Below are 19,259 nucleotides of genomic sequence, written 5' to 3' on the forward strand. Positions count from 1 at the left end.
ACCCATGGCTGCTGATTATTGGGACAAGGTTTGAGGAGTCAGGTTATTTATAAAGCTTTGAAACTTACATCACCTGGCCTTTCCTAACAATGACTGTGAACAAGCCATAGCCCTAACAAGCTAATTAAGGTCTGAGACCTTGGTAAAAGTCATCTGAGAACTCAAATCTCTTGGGATGCCCAAACTTTTGCATGGTACTCCTTTCCTTTTTTCCACTCTAAAATTGTACAAAACAAAAATAATACACTAATTTTGCTTAAAATGTTGAAAAGAATGTTTCATCTTTAATTTAATGACTTTTGGAGATCAGTTCATCTTCTACTCACTTAACTATTCACAGTAACAGAAATTTTGACCAGGGGTGCCCAAACTTTTGCATGCCACTGTAGAAACAAAAGTTTTGGGAAGCAACTACAGAGATTAGACCCCAAATAACTGCAGGGTAGCCAATAAGAGAGGTTAAATTCAGGAATCTTCAAGCGGTTATAACCTCTTCAAAAGATTATGCCACTGCTACATAACAAATGCTAAGGAGCTGGAGGCAATTGGAGGAATATTTAAAGAAAAAGAAGGGAGTGAAATATATAGTACAGTGCAAAAGTCTCATGCACATATACTCTATATAGCCAGGGTGCCCAAGGCTTTTGCAAAGTACTGTAATATTATGCATTGCACTGTACTGCTGCTGTAAAAAAAATACAAATTTCATGACATATGAGAGTTATGATAAATCAGATTCTTATATGGGTCCCTGTTGTAGACGGAGTGGGAAGGGGGCAGGGAGAGGGGAATCATGGTTGGGAAAAGGGGGAGGGGGAGAGGGAAGCACCAGAGAGATGCTCTGTAATGTCAAATGATCTTGCCTGGTGTCTCAGGGCTGGGTGTGTTTGCACCCACGCTATCTCCTGCCACTGCCATACCTTCTCTGCCAGCTGTCCAACACCTCTTCCGCAGTGCTCCAGTCTTGCATTCCCAACATCCTTTGCTCCCACTTGATTTACTAAACTTGCTCTCCACTCCACATTGAGTCAACACAAACAACACATCTCATTATGTTTCAATGTACATGCCACAAATAAAACTAATCTTTAAAAAAGGAAGACATCTCCAAAGCACTGTTGTGCAAATACATAATCGAGAAGAAGAAACTGGGAGAATAGTCCCTGCAATGTAGGTGAACATCCTATGATGCTAGATGTGGGAATCTGAGAGCTATCATGCTTGTAGTGGACACATTAATCTGAAGATAAAGAAGCCAAGAAGCAGGAGGGATACGCGTGAGTTGGACCACAGGGAAGCAAGAGCACACTGCAAATTGGCAACAAGAAAAATTCTGACTTTTGGACAAGCAAAAAGCAGCAACAATGTCTGGGATGAAGAGGCAAGGGAACATGTTCCAGGGGTGATAGATAGTGACAATGTTCATTGTAAGCCGAGTGCAGAGCTAGGCCAGCTAAGGCCTGTGTGGGCATTACAGAAGGTAAGACAGGTAGTGTTATATCAAATTGTTAGTCTGAGTGTCTGTGTCCATGTGTGAGGTTGTGTCTGTGAGCGTGTGTGCAGGGGGAAGGTAGTAAGAATGAGGAAAGGGGCTTGCTTTGTTGTTGTTTTGTTGCTTGATGTTTCTGTGGCGTTTTGTTGAGCATTGTAGGAATTTTATGTTGGTAAGTGCCACCACACACCAACATAGCACAGAAGGTTAGGTCACTCCTTAAGCCAAGTTTAGGTTGTGTTGGTTGATAATACAAATGGCACATTTCACTGTATGCTTCAAAGTACACGTGATAAATGAATCTGAGCAATGACGATGAAGTTTCCAATTTGAAAAGTAAACGTAGAGGAAAGGCAAACAGAAGAGATCAACACCCTGCTGAATTTAAATGTAACCGAGCTGGAAATGTAGGGTGATAAAGCCGAGGCCTCTACTAGTTTGTCTGAGGTCAGGTAGAGAAAGGTCAGGTGACAGGCTAAGTCTGTGGGGAGGAGGGGAATTGGGTAGAGGGTGGGGTGGGGAAAGAAGAGACAAAATTAGAGGAAAGTGAAGAAGGAGAAACACAGAGGAGTGCTTCACATTTGCGATCTCTGATTCTTATAAGAAGAGTTTCTTGTTGAAGTGCTGAATGGTGATGTACAATTGCCAACCAGAACAACTTTGAAATGGAGTGAGCGAGTACCATTGCACAAAATGTCAAGGGCATACGTAACTCACACATGGCATTAAATATAAATCTTTGAGAACAGTGATTCAAGAAAGTCTAAAAATTATGAACCAACTTTAATCCTCCATCTCATTAGGACTCTACCTTGACCTCTGACACTGCTCCAACAGAATCTTTAATCAGCTTTATTTGTTGCATGTACATGAAAATATACAGTAAAATGTGTTTTGTGTCAAACCAGATTGTGCTGGGCAGCCCGCAAGTATTGCCACACTTCTGGCGCCAGCATAGCATGCTTACAACTCACTAACCCTAGCCTGTACGGCTATGGAATATGTGAGGAAACTGGAGCATCTGGAGGAAACCCATGTGGTCACGGGAAGAATGTACTAACTCCCTACAGACAGTGGTGAATGCTGTAAAGTGTTGCACTAACCCCAGGCCATTGTGCCACCTCACGAATGTTTTCATTAACATGGGGCTTAAAACTGCAAAGTAGACATCTATTTGTGCAAATCTCAATGAAAGCTGGAGGAGCATCTCATGCAAGGTCATCAACCTGTACTGTTAACTGTTTTTCTTTCTCTCCACCAATGCTGCCTGATTCATGGGATATTTTCTCTTTTATTTCAGATTTCTAGAAACTGTGTTCCATATATCATGGTTCCAGCATCTTTCTACTGTACATTGATCTCCTTCTATCTGGGGTTCCCAATCTGGAGTCCATGGACACCTTACTTAATGGTATTGGTCTACGGCATAAAAAAGATTGGAAACCCTTAACTCTATGTACACTTCCTCCAAAATCCAGACAGCTTAGCTTCAACATCTTCACTCAGCCAGCACCATACCATGTGTTATTCAGTTGCTCATTCTCCACTCCAACATTTCCTTTGTTCTCTTGACCTCACCCATTTCTCTACAATTTCCTAATTTCTGCTGAAACATTATCAACTTGAAACTTTAACAGACTCTTCAAGATGCTGCCCAACTTGCTTACTTTGAGCACTTAGTCTTTATTTTGGACCTGTTGTCTTTACTGTTTGCTTCTGGCTAGGCTCTTAAAAAGCTAGGCCATGTTTACCACTGAAGCTCAAACACAGGAAAGGGCCACCCTCTACACCTCTCCAGCCCTAAACTTGGATCAGTGCTCCAAGCTCGAAATTCAACAAATGCTATGAAACCCACAGTGAAATTACCTGCTGCATCATCGTCTCTTTGTACTGCTTTTTCTGGGTTACTTTAATAGGAGGCAGCTTGGTAACTGCTGACACCAAGAAGTTCATCAGAATGTCTTCACAGTTGGCCAGTTGGTCCACCATGTTCTTTAAACTGGCAGGCAAGTAATGAGTGTACAGATAATGATAGTATCTATATCAACAATAAAATAACACACCTCAATTAATCACACATTTTCTGTTAAATACTTTAAAACAGTATATTTCTGGTTTCTTTTTGTAGTGAAATTGGTAAAATATCTGAAAATTTAATGCACTCAATGATAATCTGATTGGACTGTAAATTTATCCATACAAATGAAGGAAAAACAGAAGACATGAACAATACAGCAGTCCATAAGCATTGACAAAACTGTTTTAATAATAACAACTTTACCTGTACTGGGATAGGAAAGTTTATGAAATACAATCCCATCACAAACAAGAATTATATTAAAATCATGTTTATCTAAGCGTAGGGGTTCCCAACCTGGGACCCACGGACCCCTTGCTTAATGATATTGGTCCATGGCATAAAAAAGGCTGGGAGCCTATGACTAAGGTCAGGGGATGAAGGATGAATAATAATGTATTTCACAGTTGCTCAGAAAGCTTAAAATGTTTTCTGAACTTAAAATGTAAAGTGGAAATTGATTTGTGCAGTACTACTGCAGCGGACAATAATCCAGCAGTTAGGTGTTGCCACAGGTAACGTGGCTCAGTACAGATTGTGCTAGGTTAAGTATAATCTGTACTATTAGGATGCACATAGACTTGGATAATCAGAAACAACCAAAATCTGATGTTTGTTATAAAAAATTCTCATTTTCCCTTTTACAACATAGCAGCCTGTTCAATCCACTGAGTGTATGCCAGTTGGTGTCCCATTACGCCACTTCCCTAAACTACCCCTTTTGACATACACACCAGTTCTCCTAATTCTCCTGCCACAAATGTGTACTGTGGAAAATTTATAGTGATCTATTAACCACCAAACATGAGACCATAAGAGATAGGAGCAGAATTAGGCTATATGGCCTATGGTGTCTGCTCCACCATTCCATCATGGCTGATTTATTATTCCTCTCAAACCCATTCTCCTGCCTTCTCCCTGTAACTTTTGACACTTTGACTAAGCAAGAACCTATCAACCCCTCCTTTATATATACCCAGTGACTCGGCCTCCACAGCCATCTGTGGCGAAGAATTTAATAGATTCATCACCCTCTTCCTAAAGAGATTGCTCTTCATCTATGTTCTAAATGGGTGTCCCTTTTATACTAAGGCCATCCCCTCCGGGGGCAGGGGGTGGAAGGGAGGAAGGAGAGGTGTGTGTGCGTGTATGCATGCATGTTAGTGGTTGTTTGTATCGCAGTCACCTTCTTTTCAATCTTTGGAAAATTCAATAAAACTTTAGAAAGATACATAGCCAGTGGAAAATGTTAATGAATTCCTGGCTAAGAATTTCCCTTCATGATTGTTTGCTGTATGAACTAATCCAGCAGATCACTTATTACAAGCCTATATTCATACCTGTGGTAGAATGCAGCTCCTGTTAAGACCATAGAGTAATCATTTGTCCATTTAGATGTGTAACCCCATCTTTCTTTTGTGCTGTCCCAGAAATGGCTGCGAGCTGGGTATCCCACAATTCTCTCAGGGAAACTCTGCCACACAGTGAAGGCAAAATCTACCTAAAAATCAAAACATAAAACCAGAGTCCACCATGTTACAAACTATTAACACAACTTTCAAAATAACTGTGAAAGACAAATTGTTAAATGCATATAGAGGTAATTCAGAAAGGAAAGATGATTGCTCTTCTGATAATTCGTACAATGACCTTTAAAGAGTTAACCCTGGGGTATAGATCTGAACAATTCTTTTGAGACTGCAGCTGCAATATTTATTTTTGAATTCAAGTTACACATCTTTTTTAAGGCTGAATTACTTATAAATGCACATTTGTAAACTAGTTTTGAAAGGAAGTAGGGATTAGTTGATATTTGCTGGTAGTATTTACAGTCAACCTTGAGAATATTAAGATTCCCAAGCTACAAAGACATGCAAATATATGCACAATATCATCGAGAGAGGATAAAACAGACGTTTATGAGGTTTCCTTAAATTACAGTAATATTTATTTGCAACCAACCCTGGCAAGTATAATGAGGGCCTAAATACTTGCACTAAAACATGACATTCTGAAAGCTTTAATGAGATAACATCTGGGAGTTTGTTACTTCAGATTGGATAGTATCAAATTACATGTCATTTCTCAGAGTAAAATGTCAGCATTTTGAGACAGCAAAATTTCTTTATTCTGAGCTGTGAATCATTACAAGTAACAAACATAAAATGCTGGAGGAACTCATTACACAAATCTTTCTTGGAAACTGTGAGTGGTCACTTAGTAACACATACAGTCCCTATAAAAAGTATTCACCCACCCTGGAAGTTATCATAATTTATTGTTTTACAACACTGAATCACAGTGGATTTAATTTGGCTTTTTTGACACTGATCAAAAGACTCTTTTGTGTCAAAGTGAAAACAGGTCTCTACAAAGTGACCTAAATTAATTACAAATATAAATCACAACATAATTGATTGTATAAGTATTCCCCCCCCCCCTTAATATGACACACCAATTCTTCACTGGTGCAGCCAATTGGTTTTACAGGTCACATAATTAGTTAAATGGAGATCTGTTTTTGGAGTCCTGTGTGTAGTCAAGGTGTTTCAATTGATCGTAGTAAAAAAAACATGCATCTGGAAGGTCCAACTGCTGGGGAGTCAGTATCCTGGCAAAAACTACATCAGGAAGACAAAAGAATACTCCAAGCAACTCTGTGAAAAGGTTATTGAAAAGCACAAGTCAGGAGATGGGTACAAGAAAATTTCCAAGTCACTGAATATCCCTGGAATACAGTTAAGTCAATCATCAAGAAATGGAAACAATATGGCACAGCTGTGTATCTGCCTACAGCAAGCATCCTTAAAAACTAATTGACCGTGCAAAAAGAAGACTAGTGAGGGAGACCACCAAGAGAACTATGACAACCCCGGAGGAGTTACAAGTTTCAGCGGCTGTGATGGGCGAGATTGTGCATACCACAACTCTTGCCTGGGTGCTTCACCAGTCACAGCTTTATGGGGAAAAAACTCACATGAAATCTCAGCTAGATTTTTACCAGAAAGAATGTGGGAGACTCTGAAGTCAGCTGGAAGAAAGTTCTATAGTCTGATGAAACCAAAATTGAGCTTTCTGAGACTAAATTCTATGCTTGGTGTACGCCAAACACCCACATCAAAAACACACCAACCCTACCAGGAGACGTGGTGATGGCTGCATCAGGCTACGGGGATGCTTCACTGCAGCAGGCCCTGGAAGGCTTGTGAAGGTACAGGGTAAAATTAATGCAGCAAAAATAAAAAAGGGAAATCCTGGAGGAAACCCTGATGCAGCCTGCAAGAGAACTGTAACTTGGGAGATTTGCTTTCTAGCAAGACAATGGTCCCAAGCATAACGCCAAAGCTACACAGAAATGGTTTAAGAACAAAGTTAATGGCCTGGTGTGGGCAATTTAGAGTCCAGACCTCAATCCAATTGAGCATTTGTGGCTGGACCTGAAAAGGGCTGTTCACTCACGATCCCCATGCAATCTGAGAGCTTGAGCAGTTTTGTAACGAAGAATGGGGAAAAAATTGCAGTGTCCAGATGTGCAAAGCTGATAGAGACCTATCCACATAGACTAAAGGCTGTAATTGCTGCCAAAGATGCAATTATTTTGTGTTTTATATTTGTAATTAATTTAGATCACTTTGCAGAGACCTGTTTTCACTTTGACACAAAAGAGTCTTATCCAATTAATCAGCATCAAAAAAAAGCCAAACTAAATCCACTGTGATTCAATATTGTAAAACAATAAAACATGAAAACCTCCGGGGGGGGGGGGGTGGATGAATACTACTTTTTAATAGCATTTTAAAAAGACGCCGGACAAGCAGCATCTATGGAGTATCCACCACAGGTAGGCCAGTCCATCACAGGTAAAGCCCTCCCCATCTCGAAGGACATGCTTTCTTCTTGCTGATCAGGAAGGTGGTACAAGGAGCCTCGGAACTCACACCATCAGGTTCAGAAACAGTTATTACCCATCAACCACTTGATTCAAAGGGGATAACTTCACTCGCCCCATCATTGACTCACTTTCAAGGACTCTTCACCTTATGTTCTCAGTATTTATTGTTTGTCGTCTTTTGCACACTGGCTGAATGCACAAGTTGGTCCAGTCCTTCACTGATTCTATTATGGTTATTATTCTATTACAGATTTTTCAAATTAATCTCAGGGCTGTATATGGTGACATATATGCTTGTTCGTTACGTGCCCTGTCATATGATGTGAGCAACTATGATTGTTTTTGGCAAATTTTTCCAGAGAAGTGGTTTGCCATTGCCTTCTTCTGAGCAGTGTCTTTACAAGACTGGTGACCCCAGCCATTATCAATACTCTTCAGAGACTGCCTGCCTGGCATCAGCGGTCGCATTACCAGGATTTGTCATATCCACCTACTCCAATGGCTTCATGTAAGAAGGTGTTACACTTTTCCCTAGCGTGACTTGCAGGCTAGCGGATGGAAGGAGTGCCTTATACCTCCTTTAGTAGAGATGTATTTCCATCCCACCATGAGATACATGTACTTTGAACTTTGAATTGAACAGTTGAAGTTTCAGGTGATATAACCCTTCATCAGGACTTGTGTTTCTTAGCATCTATCCTATTGATGCTCTCTCAGGTCCCCTCTCAACCTATCCAGAGCAACATACACAAAATGCTGGAGGACCATAAGACATAGGAGAAGAATTCGGTCCTTCAGTCTACCGCCATTCCATCATGGCTGATCCTGGATCCCACTCAACCACATACATCTGCCTTCCCGCCATATCCTTTGATGCCCTGACCAACCAGGAAACTTCCGCCTTAAATATACCCACGGACTTGGACTCCACCATAGTCTGTGGCACAGCATTCCATTGGAAGTTGAATGTTCAAGGATATATGGTGTATTGGAAAGATAGGTTAGTAGGGGGTGGCCCTGTGTATAAGAAATAATATTGAATCATTAGAAAGGGATGACATAAGATCAGAAGGTGTAGAGTTTCTATGAATTGAGTTAAGAAATGGCAAGGGTAAAAGGACCCTAATGACAGTTGTATACAGGCCTCCAAACAGCAGCCGGGATGTGGATTACAAATTACAGCAGGAGATAGAAAAGGCGTGACGAAAGGGCAATGTCATGATAATCATTGGGGATTTTAACATGAAAGTGGATGGGAAAAGCCAGGCCAGTACTGGACTTCAAGGAGAATTTGTAGAATGTCTAAGGGCTGGCTTTTTAGAACAGCTTGTTGTTGAGCCCACTAGGGGGTCGGCTGTGCTAGATTGGGTGTTGTGCAATGCTCCAGAGGTGATAAAAGAGCTTAAGGTTAAGGAATCTTTAGGGAACAGTGATCACAATATCAAGTTCAATGAAATTTGAGAAGGAGAAACTAAATTCCAATGTGTTGATATTCCAGTGAAATAAAGGAAATTACAATGGCATGAGAGGGAAACTGGCCAAGGTTGACTGGAAAGGGACACTAGCAGGAAGGACAGCAGGCCAGCAATGGCTGGAGTTTCTGCAAAAAAAAAAGTGCAAGACAGATATATTCCAAATAAGAAGAAACATTCAAATGGAAGGAGGACACTACCGTGGCTGACAAGTGAAGTTAGAGCCAAAGTAAAAGCAAAAGAGAAGGCATACAAGGAAGCCAAAGCTAGTGGGAAGATAGAAGACTGGGAAGCTTTTAAAAACTTGCAGAAGTAAACTAAGGTGGTCATTAAGGAAAAGGTGAATTATGAAAGGAAGCTGGCGACTATTATCAAAAGACACTAAAAAGCTTTTTTAAGTATATAAAGAGTAAAAGAGAGTTGAGGGTAGATATAGGACCAATAGAAAATGACACTGGAGATATTGTAATGAGAGATGCAGAGGTGGCAGAGGAACTGAATACACATTTTGCAACAGTCTTCACAGTGAAGACATCTGCAATATACTGGACTTTCAAGAGTGTCAGGGAAGTGAAGTACAGTATGTGCCGTGAAAATTACAACTGAGAAGGTGCTGAGGAAGCTTAATGGTCTGAGGGTAGATAAATCTCCTGGACCTGATGGAATGCACCCACGGGTTCTGAAGGAAGTAGCTGGAGATATTGCGGAGGTATTAACAATGATCTTTCAAGAATCGATAGGTTCTGGCATTGTACCAGATGACCAGAAAATTGTTAAGTTATTCGCTATTTAAGAAGAGTGGGAAGCAGCAGAAAGGAAACTATAGACTTGTTATCCTGACACCAGTGGTTGGGAAGTTGTTGGAATCGATTGTTAGGGATGAGATTACAGAATACCTGGAGATACATGACAAGATAGGCCAAAGCCATCATGGCTTCCTGAAAGGAAAATCCTGCCTGACTAACCCTGCAATTTTTTGAGGAGATTACAAGCAGGGTAGACAAAGGAGATGCAGCAGATGTGGTGTACTTGGATTTTCAGAAGGCCTTTGACAAGGTACGGCACATGAGGCTGCTTAGCAAGATAAGAGCCCATGGAATTACAGGGAAGTTCCTAGCATGGGTGCTGGCTGGTGGCGTGGTGGCATCAGCACTGGACTTTGGAGCGGAAGGTCCCCAGTTCGAATCCAGCCGGCTCCTGTACATGCTTTCCATTTATGCTGGGTTGAGCGTCGAACTAGCAACTGGACCTCGTAAAAAAGAAATTGCCTGCTACAGAAACATCAACAGCAAAGTTGATGGCCTATGCTCTCTCGTGAATTTAAAGGCAATTTCTCTTTTCTCTACCTAGCATGGGTGGAGCATTGGCTGATCAGCAGAAAACAGAGAGTGGGAATAAAGGGATCCCATTCTGACTGGCTGCCGGTTACCAGTGGAGTTCCACAGGGCTCAGTGTTGGGACCGCTGCTTTTTACGATGTACATCTATGATTTGAACTGTGGGATCAATAGATTTGTGGCTAAATTTGCCGATGATACAAAGATAAGTGGAGAAGCAGGTAGTGTTTAGGAAACAGAGACCCTGCAGAGAGACTTAGATAGTTTAGGGGAAGTAGCAAATGAAATACAATGTTGGAAAGTGTATGGTCATGCACTTTGGCGGAAGAAATAAATGAGCAGACAATTATTTAGATGGGGAGAGAATTCAAAATGCAGAGATGCAAAGGAATTTGGGAGTCCTTGTGCAGAGTACCCTAAATACCAGGAGTATTGTGTGCAGTTTTGGTCCCCTAATCTGAGGAAAGACATCCTTGCCATACAGGGAGTACAAAGAAGGTTCACCAGATTGATTCCTGGGATGGCAGCAGGACTTTCATATGATGAAAGACTGGATCGACTAGGCTTATACTCGTTGGAATTTAGAAGATTGAGGGGGGAACTTATTGAAACGTATAAAATCCTAAAGGGATTGGACAGGCTAGATGCAGGAAGATTGTTCCCGATGTTGGGTAAGTCCAGAACAAGGGGTCACAGTTTGAGGATAAAGGGGAAGCCTTTTAGGACCGAGATTAGGAAAAACTTCTTCACACAGAGAGTGGTGAATCTGTGGAATTCTCTGCCACAGGAAACAGTTGAGGCCGGTTCATTGGCTATATTTAAGAGGGAGTTAGATATGGCCCTTGTGGTTGAAGGGATCGGGGGTATGGAGGGAAGGCTGGTACAGGGTTCTGAGTTGGATGATCAGCCATGATCATACTGAATGGTGGTGCAGGCTTGAAGGGCCGAATGGCCTATTCCTGCACCTATTTTCTATGTTTCTATGTTTCTAAAAGTTAACCTCCAGGTTGAGTCGGTGGTGAAGAAGGCGAATGCAATGTTGCCATTCATTTTTGGAGGTATGGAATATAAGAGCAGAGATGTGATGTTGAGGCTCTATAAGGCACTTGTGAGACCGCACTTGGAGTATTGTGTGCAGTTTTGGGCTCCTTATTTTAGAAAGGATATACTGACAATGGAGAGGGTTCACAGAAGATTTACAGGAGTGATTCCAGGAATGAAAGGTTTACCATATGAGGAACGTCTGGCAGCTCTTGGGCTGTATTCCCTGGAGTTTAGGAGAATGAGAGGGCATCTCATAGAAACGTTCCGAATGTTAAAAGGCCTGAACAGATTTGATATGGCAAAATTATTTCCCATGGTAGGGGATTCTAGGACAAGAGGGCACGACTTCAGGATTGAAGGATGTCCATTTAGAACAGAGATGCAGAGAAATTACTTTAGTCAGGGGGTGGTAAATCTGTGGAATTTGTTGCTACAAGCGGCTGTGGAGGCCAAGTCATTGGGTGCATTGAAGGCAGAGATAGATAGGTTATTGATTAGCCAGGGCATCAAAGGGTATGGGGAGAAGGCAGGGGAGAGGGGATGACTGGAAGAATTGCATCAGCCCATGATTGAATGGCAGAACAGAATTGTTGGGCCAAATGGCCTACTTCTGCTCCTATATCTTATGGCCTTACTACTCTCTGGCTAAAAAAATTTCTCCTTGCCTCTGCTCTAAAAGGCTGCCCCTTTATTTTGCGACTGTGCCCTCTACCTCTGGATTCCTCCACCAGAGGAAACATCTTCTCCACAGCCACCCTGTCTAGTCCTTTCCACATTCCGTAGGCTCTACAGGAACACATTCCAGTATTCGTCTAAATTCCAGTGAGTCGGGGCCCAGAGCTGCCAAACGCTCCTCATATGTTAACCCTTTTTCCTGAAATCATCCTTGTGAACTTCCTCTGGACTCTCTCCAATGACAACACATATTTTCTGAGATATGGGGCCCTTCTTCTTTAAACTAAAAATTTTGCTTTTTTTCAGCAATACAAAGGCAACTTGGAACTTCTGTTCAAATCTATGAAACAAAACTCTGGTCTTTTCTTCCAGTTTCTTGTGTGCAGATACTTTTCCTCAGCAGGTCAGGCAGCATCTATGATCTTTTGAACTGAGACCCTTCTTCAGGACTGGAAAGGAAGGGGAAGATGACAGGTTGGGGAGGTTGGGAAAGGAGGAGAAGCGAGAAGGTGATCGGGGAAGCTGGGAGGTAATAGGTGGAAAAGGCAAAGGACTGAAGAGGAATCTGACAGGCCAGTACACCGGACCACAGGAGAAAGGGAAGGAGGTGGGGCGCTAGGAGGAGATGATAAGACAGGTGAGGAGAACAGGTAAGAGGAAAGCCAGAGTGGTGAATTGAAGGAGAAGGAGGGGGAGGGGAAAAATACCAGGAGCTGGAGAAATCAATGTTCATGGCATCAGGTTGTAGGCTACTTAGGTGGAACATGAGGTGTGGTCTCATCATGGCAAAAGCAGAAACCATGTCAGAATGGGAATTGGATTTATAAAGACCGGCCACCAGGATATCCTCTTCTTTATGGATGGAGTGAAGGTGCTCTACAAAGTAGTCCTTCAATCTACAGCGGGTCTCATCAAAGTAGAGGAGGCTGCATTGGGACACTGGATTCAGTAGACGAGCCCAATAGATTCGCAGGTGAAGCGTTGCCTCTCCTGAAAGAACTGTTTGGTACCCTGAATGGAGATGAGGGACAAGCTGAATGGACGGGTGTAACACTTCTTCCAGGATGAAGATTTGTGGGGAGGGTGAATGAACAAGGGAATCATGGAAGTAGCAATCACTACAGAAAGTAGAAAGTGGAGGGAGGGTGTGGTAAAGATATAGTTGCCATTAGGGTCCTGCTGAAGATGGCAGACCTTGTAGAGATTTATTGGATTTGGAGGCTCCAACCCATCTGGTTTCTCCTCATTAATGACCATAAGACCATAAAACAAAGGAGAAGTAGGCCATTTGGCCCATTGAGTCTGCTCCGCCATTTTATCATGAGCTGATCCATTTTATCCTATTTAGTCCCACTGCCCCACCTTCTCACCATAACCTTTGATGCCCTGGCTACTCAGATACCTATCAATCTCTGCCTTAAATACACCCAATGACTTGGCCTCCACTGCTGCCCGTGGCAACAAATTCCATAGATTCACCACCCTCTGACTAAAAAATTTTTTTCGCATTTCTGTTCTGAAAGGCGCCCTTCAATCCTGAAGTCATGCCCTCTCGTACTAGACTCCCCCATCATGGGAAACAACTTTGCCACATCCACTCTGTCCATGCCTTTTAACATTCGAAATGTTTCTATGAGGTCTCCCCTCATTCTTCTAAACTCCAAGGAATACAGTCCAAGAGCGGACAAACGTTCCTCATATGTTAACCCTCTCATTCCCGGAATCATTCTAGTGAATCTTCTCTGTACCCCCTCCAACGTCAGCACATCCTTTCTTAAATAAGGAGACCAAAACTGCCCACAGTACTCCAAGTGAGGTCTCACCAGCGCCTTATAGAACCTCAACATAACATCCCTGCTCCTATACTCTATTCCTCTAGAAATGAATGCCAACATTGCATTCGCCTTCTTCACTACCGACTCAACCTGGAGGTTAACTTTAAGGGAATCCTGTACGAGGACTCCCAAGTCCCGTTGCATCTCAGAACTTTGAATTCTTTCCCCATTTAAATAATAGTCTGCACGTTTATTTTTTCTGCCAAAGTGCATAACCATACACTTCCCAACATTGTACTTCATTTGCCACTTCTCTGCCCATTCTTCCAATCTATCCAAGTCCTTCTGCAGACTCTCTGTTTCCTCAGCACTACCGGCCCCTCCACCTATCTTCATATCGTCAGCAAACTTAGCCACAAAGCCCTGTATTCCATAATCCAAATCGTTGATGTACAATGTAAAAAGAAGTGGCCCCAACACTGATCCCTGTGGAACATCACTGGTAACCGGCAGCCAACCAGAATAGGATCCCTTTATTCCCACTCTCTGTTTCCTGCCAATCAGCCAACGCTCTATCCACGTATGTAACTTTCCTGTAATTCCATGGGCTCTTATCTTGTTAAGTAGCCTCATGTGTGGCACCTTGTCAAAGGCTTTCTGAAAATCCAAATATACAACATCCACTGCATCTCCCTTGTCTAGCCTACTGGTAATTTCCTCAAAAAATTGTAATAGGTTTGTCAGGCAGGATTTTCTTTTAAGGAATCCATGCTGAGTTCTGCCTATCTTGTCATATGCCAAATGACGTACTCCAAACCAGGCAATATCCTTGTGAGTTTCCTCTACATTCTCTCCAGTGCAATCAAATCATAACTAAGCAAAGAAGCAATCCTTCACCATTACCCAATGTCTCTTATTAATAAGACAAATTTTTGTCAGATTAGCAATGGGCCCTTACTCTTTGGACCAGCCTTCCATGCGAGACCTTGTCAAAGGGCTTTTTAAAGTCCATGTAAATTACATCAGCTGCAGAGGGCTTATAAATATATTCATTTGCCTCTCCAAAAATTAATACCCCCAACTTCCTCCCGACCTTCCCCAAGCATTTTCAGTGCTCTGTACCTACTGTTTGCTTTTTATTTTACCTACCATTAATAAATCTCTTGATGTCTCAACATGCAGTGTTGCCCAGACCTGTCATCTCTACTCATTGACCTTACAGGAACAAGTTGGCCCCGATATCTCACTATTTTACTTTTAAAAGACTTTCTCATATGTAGATTTACCTGCAAGTAGCTGCTCCCAGTCTACATTTGGCAATCCCAATGATTTTGAAATGAGGTGGGGTGGTTCTACTATAAATGATGTTTTAGCAGAGTTGTGAGAAGTGATCTTGGCTTGGAAAGTGTGGAATCAGCTTGGATGGGAAAGAGATGAAAAGTATAAAACACGCTCTCTAATCCAGGTACCATCCTGCTAAATCAGATGGGGGCAGGGGAATGTATTTCATATAAGTTACGAATGTAATATTCTCCATCTGCCAAATTACTTCAGCAGAATTTTTTTTTGGATTTCATACTTTATTTATACTGATTTGGTTTTAAATTCACGATCAACTGATTTGACCAATGTGGACACCAGATTTCCACACATTTCAACCAACTGTTCTCTGGTTTCGCAAAACTTTACTAAAGGAAACTAAGAAAGATACTGCAACCAAGACAATCTTGTCTACAAAACTCTTCACAAGAACTCTTCTCCTACCCCTACCTTTATATCTCTGGTATTTTCACTCTTCCTTCTCAGTCCTGATGAAGGATCTCGGTCTGAAACAGCAACTGTTTATTCATTTCCATAGACACTGCCTGACCTCCAGCATTTTGTCTGTGGATTTCCAGTATCTGCAGAATTTCTCTTGTTTAAGATGACCAACAAGCTGCCTTCTAACAAATGTAAAGGATTGTTGAACTCCTTCCCTATATGAGAGGAAAGGTCTTCCCTCGCCTATCACTTATTATCCTTTCAAGGATGGTTCTGGCATCCCAGTAGTGTTCTTACAATTACTTCTCAGCCTAGCCCTATTGATTAAATCACCCAGAGCAAGCTGAGGCTTGTTAGTTTTGGCATTGGCATAGTTCAGTTTCAAAAGCCGCCTGCCTCTTTTTTTGCACGTGAAGTAGGAGAAGCAAATACTTGCTTGGCAGACAATCAGATTAATGAGTTGGCTTCCACACAATATATGGCATGATATAATTTATTTTGTCATGCTTGCATTGTAACTAAGCAATTGCTGAGAAGCCCAGTCAAAAAGGAAAAGCTAGTTTTGAGATTGTTGGTGAAAGAGAAATTAGAGTTAATATGAATGTTATATTGATTGGATCATTCACGATGACAGGGACTGTTTAAATTACTTGAATCCTTCCTCTTCCACTGATGGTGATGACAGTCTTTCTCTTGAGATGTAGCAGACCATTATGAATATTGACACAAGTCTCCTTCCAATGTGATGCAGGCAGAATTATTCTAGCATACATCAATGATCATCTTTAACACATTTTACATCACTGCATGAACTTCAATGCTGCTCTTGTGAGAGTTAGTCTGTGAGACATCAGCTATATTGTCAATGAATAGCACTTGGCATGTACTCTTTTTGGTTTGTGGTGACTCAAATGCAGCTGACATAGATTAACACAGAAGGCTGCTTCAATAGCAAGGCTAATAATTAGGGTCTAGGCGCCACCTTAATTCCTGTGCTCCCTGTTCAAACAGATTGGAAATGTTTTCACTGAGGGACAACCAGGGAAAGAAATAAGACCAACTAGAATAAATCAGCCGAACATTTAGAATCCTTCCTCAATGATATGCAAGGAAAATAACTCTAATTGGAACCCCATGCAAGAAACTCACCTCACCCCCGGTCCAAGTGTTGATTCACATTCTTGGATATCAACTCACTGACGTAGGGAATGTCAGCAAAAACCTTAATCGCTATTCCAAATAAGCAAACTACAAACCTCCAACAATTTGTGGCCTAGTACCATATTACAACATTAAGCACACTGAATTATCTTCAGATTTAGATTGTTTTGGATCACACCTACATGGAAGTGTACAGTGAAATGGATACTTGCTCTTTACTTCACCCCTTACCCCCTCACAGTTTCACCTATCACCTTGTGCTTCTTCCTCCCCTCCCCCCCACCTTCTAACTCTGACTCCTCATCTTTTCTCCCCCACCCCCCCAGTCCCCCCCAGTCTTGGCCTGAAATGTTGACGACACTCTTTTCCATGGATGCTGCCTGTCTTGCTGGGTTCCTCCAGCATTTTTAGTGTTGTTTGGATGTCCAGCATCTGCAGATTTTGTCATTAAAAATGGGTCTTTGCGTTAACTATCAACCGATCCAAGGCTGTTTTGGGGGCTGGCCCATAAGTGTCACCACACGTTCTGGCGCCAGCATAGGATGTCCATAATGTTCAACACAAGCAGCAACAATAAGTCTCCTTCCTATCCCTTACTCACACAGGCCCATGACCCCAGGACAGGCTGCCTCTGGGCCTCCAGTTCTTGGCCCCAGGCTCTCAAACTTGCAGATATCAGGACTCAAACCTCCAGTCCTAACTCAGGTAACATGGCATTGGCCACGAAAAATTTTTCCTTGTACTTTTCTGCTCCCTCTATGTTGACAAATTGGAAACTCACTTTTCCCATCATAAAATTCAAATCACATATTTGACTGGAAAAATGGTAGATGGAATTTGATGCAGACAAGTGCGAGGTTTTAGACTTCAGTAGATCCAATCAGGGTAGACCTTACAAAGTGAACGGTAGGGCACTGAGAAGTGGGTACATAGTTCGTTGAAAGTGGCGTTACAGGTAGATAGGGTTGTAAAGAAAGCTCTGGCCTTCACAAATCAATGTACTGAGTACAGAATGGGATGTTATGTTGAAGTTGTACAAGATGATGGTGAGGCCAATTTGGAGTACTGTGTGCAGTTTTGGTCACCTACCTACAGGAAAGATGTAAACAAGATTGAAAGAGTGCAGAGAAAATTTACATGGATGCTGCTGGTTCTGAAGCACCCGAATCATAAGGAAAGACTGAATAGGTTAGGACTGTATTCTTTAAAACTTAGAAGACTGAGGAGATTAGGTAGAGATATACAAAATTATGAGGGCTATAGATAGGGTAAATGGAAGCAGGCTTTTTCTACTGAGGTTGGGTGGGACTACAACCAGAGGTTACAGCTTAAGGATGAAAGGTGAGAAGTTTAAGGGGAACATGATGGGAAACTTCTTCACTCAGAGGGTTGTGAGAGTGTGGAATGAACTGCCAGCACAATGGCCCACACGAGCTCAATTTCAACACTTAAGAGAAGTTTGGATAGGTACATAGATTGTAGGGATTTTGAGGGCTATAGTCTGGTACAGGTAGTTGGGAGTAGGCAGTTTACAATTGTTTTGGCATGGACTAGATGGGCCGAAGGGCCTGTTTTTTGTGCTCTACTTCTCTATAACTTCATATGGGAATATTTCAATAATAACAAGGTGAAAGCAATTGTCAGTTTGCGCTATTTGCACCATCTAAAACGTGCTGAATGCAAAGCAACCTGGAATCTTGCATTCCAGTAGGTGAAGGAAGATGACTCGCATTATCCCTGTTTCATGACAGTGTTCTACACCTCCACCACTCCTAACCTCAACCAGTCCTATCCACAATGGCCTTGAGTTGTCATCACTACACTCAAAACCAAAACCGTGCTGTGCTGGAAACTGCTGAACGGTGACTGAAATTTATAGCATATACATAGGCACTGCTATTAACTAAATTAATGAAAATTGCAGCCACTTCACTCCACTTTCTAAACAGTCAGTCATCAAATTTGTATGTCAGAGTTTCAGAGAAACATCTTTGGCCTTTGCTGGAAAGTGACTGTGTGTACACAATACCCTCACCAAAACTGCATCTAGAAGATTGATCCCTTCACATGTGTCTGCACCATGGACACATTTTTGGAATATTAAGAACATTATTTGCACCCGAAAAAAAAATCCCCATTGAAGGGATAGGAGGAGTGATATTCTTAAAGGGTTGACTATTTGCCCAAAAATTGTTTCTAGAACTGTGGAGTGATTTAAAAAAAAAATAACTTGCATGATTAGAGAAGATTACAAGGTACCATTTCTTTTATCTTTAATGATGAAGAGGACAATAGACATTTGTTTTCCCAAATAACTTCAAGTAATTAATATTCCATGGTTAATTGATCAGAATTGCAATGCTTTGGGAACTCTCCTCTCTTCTTCCTTGCCCTCAAGTTAATTCCATTAAGAATCCTGGTTTTCCATTCCTTAGCTCTCTATTTCATAACAAATGTATAAGCCACATTACATTAAGTTTCAGGATCTCCCTTTATCTTAATGGTTGCTTCACTCTCAATGCTTCCAGGTGCTGCAAGAATTTCCTTGCCCCATAACTAACCTCAACTCTTCAC

General features: G+C 41.8%; 1 protein-coding gene and 1 long non-coding RNA gene across 3 annotated transcripts in view; one reads left to right on the plus strand and one right to left on the minus strand.

The window, feature by feature from the left end:
- Positions 1 to 19,259, plus strand: part of LOC134355811 (uncharacterized) — a 70,400-nt gene that overhangs the window by 43,117 nt on the left and 8,024 nt on the right. The window lies entirely within an intron of this gene.
- LOC134355806 (exostosin-1-like) overlaps positions 1 to 19,259 on the minus strand; it is a 139,116-nt gene that overhangs the window by 12,572 nt on the left and 107,285 nt on the right. The window contains exons 9-10 of the mRNA XM_063066245.1: positions 4,910 to 5,070; positions 3,359 to 3,530 (exon numbers count right to left, since the gene is read on the minus strand). Of these exons, the coding sequence (XP_062922315.1) occupies positions 3,359 to 3,530; positions 4,910 to 5,070 (333 nt within the window). The remainder of the gene's footprint in view (positions 1 to 3,358; positions 3,531 to 4,909; positions 5,071 to 19,259) is intronic.

This window comes from Mobula hypostoma, chromosome 1 (assembly GCF_963921235.1).
Source record: "Mobula hypostoma chromosome 1, sMobHyp1.1, whole genome shotgun sequence".
Classification (NCBI taxonomy): Eukaryota; Metazoa; Chordata; class Chondrichthyes; order Myliobatiformes; family Myliobatidae; genus Mobula; species Mobula hypostoma.